Here is a 1782-nt window from a genome sequence, read left to right as displayed (position 1 = left end):
TGTGACCCCAAACTTTTGAGCGGTAGTGTATGTTCTTAACCAAAAGAGTTAAGTTCATAATCTTTGTATGTTAATTTCTTCCTTTTTTTTCAATGGGTGTGATAAAGGAAGAACCAATCGTCTATCTGTATATCCTGTGGAATTGGAAATGTCTAGCTAGACAAAGCTGTCGTAATGAACATTTTGATGGAGATGACTGATTTATTGTGTAACTGTGAAAATAAGAATAAAAAATAGAATTGAAAAAATATAAATAAATGTGGAAATTTCTATTATATGAGTGAAATTCCCATTTTTTTCAGGTTCCTACCTTGCTGTACCAGTTAAGGCAGGGCTGCACCACATCAGGGTCCTCAATGCCGTGCAGCTCGATGTACCAGATGCTGAAGTTAAAACTGGGCCCCCACGACATTAGAGGCACTGAGACGGACAGGGAGAAAAGATTCAGAGCAATAAAAGAACAGAGGAGTAAAAAAGAAAAAATAGATGGAAGCTAAGAGAGCGGTGCTGCTATTACCTATTTTCACAAATCTGCAGGGAAACATCTGCTCGTCGATTTTATGCTTTAATGTGAAGGTCTCCTTGTTGTAGTCATTCTTAAGGCCACTGGGACACAAGCAGAGAGACGGAGGGTCAGTTCTCAGATGCTGTTTGCACGTTACTGCATTAATGCTGCATCCATCAATGTTGAAAGCAAAGAAAAATAAAAAAATCCAGAAAAAATAAACTTTGAAAATAGTCATTTTCATAAAGTAATTTTTTCTGATTTTATTGTTTGTTTTCCTCCCATATTAATAAAAACATTTTAATATCCAATCCCCTCCCCAAACCTCCATTTTTAACTTTTACGAATCATATCCTCTTCCCTTCAGGGGGCGGGCTTTTCTATAGGTCTACTGGATGTTAGCGATAACGCGTTATTGGTCAGGAGCGAGTGTTTAGATTGGGCCTAAAGTCCAGAAAATGCAATATTCAAAAAAGAAAGCAATTTGTAAAACTTAATCTGAAAGAAAAATATAAAATATATATATATATAAAAAATATGAGATCAAAATTAAAATCCACCACCTCCTTATCCTGGTTAAATGACAGTTAAATGTACTGAAGATTTAAAAAAATAGGTCAGCAGTGGGCGGAGCCTCTCACCTGGATAAAAGCTCTGTCATGTTCTCCTCACTCATCCCTCCAAACACTTTGAACTTCTTCAGGTTGCAGACGTGGGTCTTCTCATACTTGCCAAAGGTGATGCTCTGAACGATGGCCGGCCTCTCCAACTTCAAGATTAAAAACTGGAGCGAAAGAGACGAAGAGAAGCATGAATCTGTGCAGGAAAAACCGCGCTGCTATTGGTCGGACTGTCCATCAATAAGCAACAGCAGGGAAAAAAAAAAACGAAAGAAAAAAAAACAATGGAGGAGGATTAAGTGATTTTATTCACATCACTGCAACATCTCCAATGCTCATTAGTCATAATCGATTTTGCCAAAAATCTAAATTGCGATTCATTTCAACTAATATCGCAATTATTGCGATTCACATTAGCACTTGGCACACATATGGAGATGTTTCACTTGAGGGTTTCATTCATGTAAAAAAGTTTGTACTTCAATTCTGTGCAGTGGCAAAACAATTTTAAGCATCTTACCGCCACCTAAAGGCTGGAGGGAGAACATACCTCATTTAATTCTCTTACTCTTGTTAAATGTTGTGCCACTAAAATTGAGGGTCTCTGCAATTTGAGGATTGCATTTCGCTAAATTGCAATTTTCTTGCAAATGCAAT

At 37.3% G+C, this 1782-nt stretch overlaps 1 protein-coding gene across 1 annotated transcript in view; it reads right to left on the bottom strand.

Moving 5' to 3' along the window:
• Nucleotides 1-1782, bottom strand: part of LOC107104017 (muskelin) — a 49186-nt gene that overhangs the window by 26496 nt on the left and 20908 nt on the right. Inside the window, exons 4-6 of the mRNA XM_015403903.1 lie at nt 1147-1289; nt 518-606; nt 311-420 (exon numbers count right to left, since the gene is read on the bottom strand). Of these exons, the coding sequence (XP_015259389.1) occupies nt 311-420; nt 518-606; nt 1147-1289 (342 nt within the window). The remainder of the gene's footprint in view (nt 1-310; nt 421-517; nt 607-1146; nt 1290-1782) is intronic.

Source organism: Cyprinodon variegatus, unplaced genomic scaffold, assembly GCF_000732505.1.
Source record: "Cyprinodon variegatus isolate N-32 unplaced genomic scaffold, C_variegatus-1.0 Scaffold1592, whole genome shotgun sequence".
Classification (NCBI taxonomy): domain Eukaryota; kingdom Metazoa; phylum Chordata; class Actinopteri; order Cyprinodontiformes; family Cyprinodontidae; genus Cyprinodon; species Cyprinodon variegatus.
This window is presented reverse-complemented; position numbering and strand designations above follow the sequence as displayed.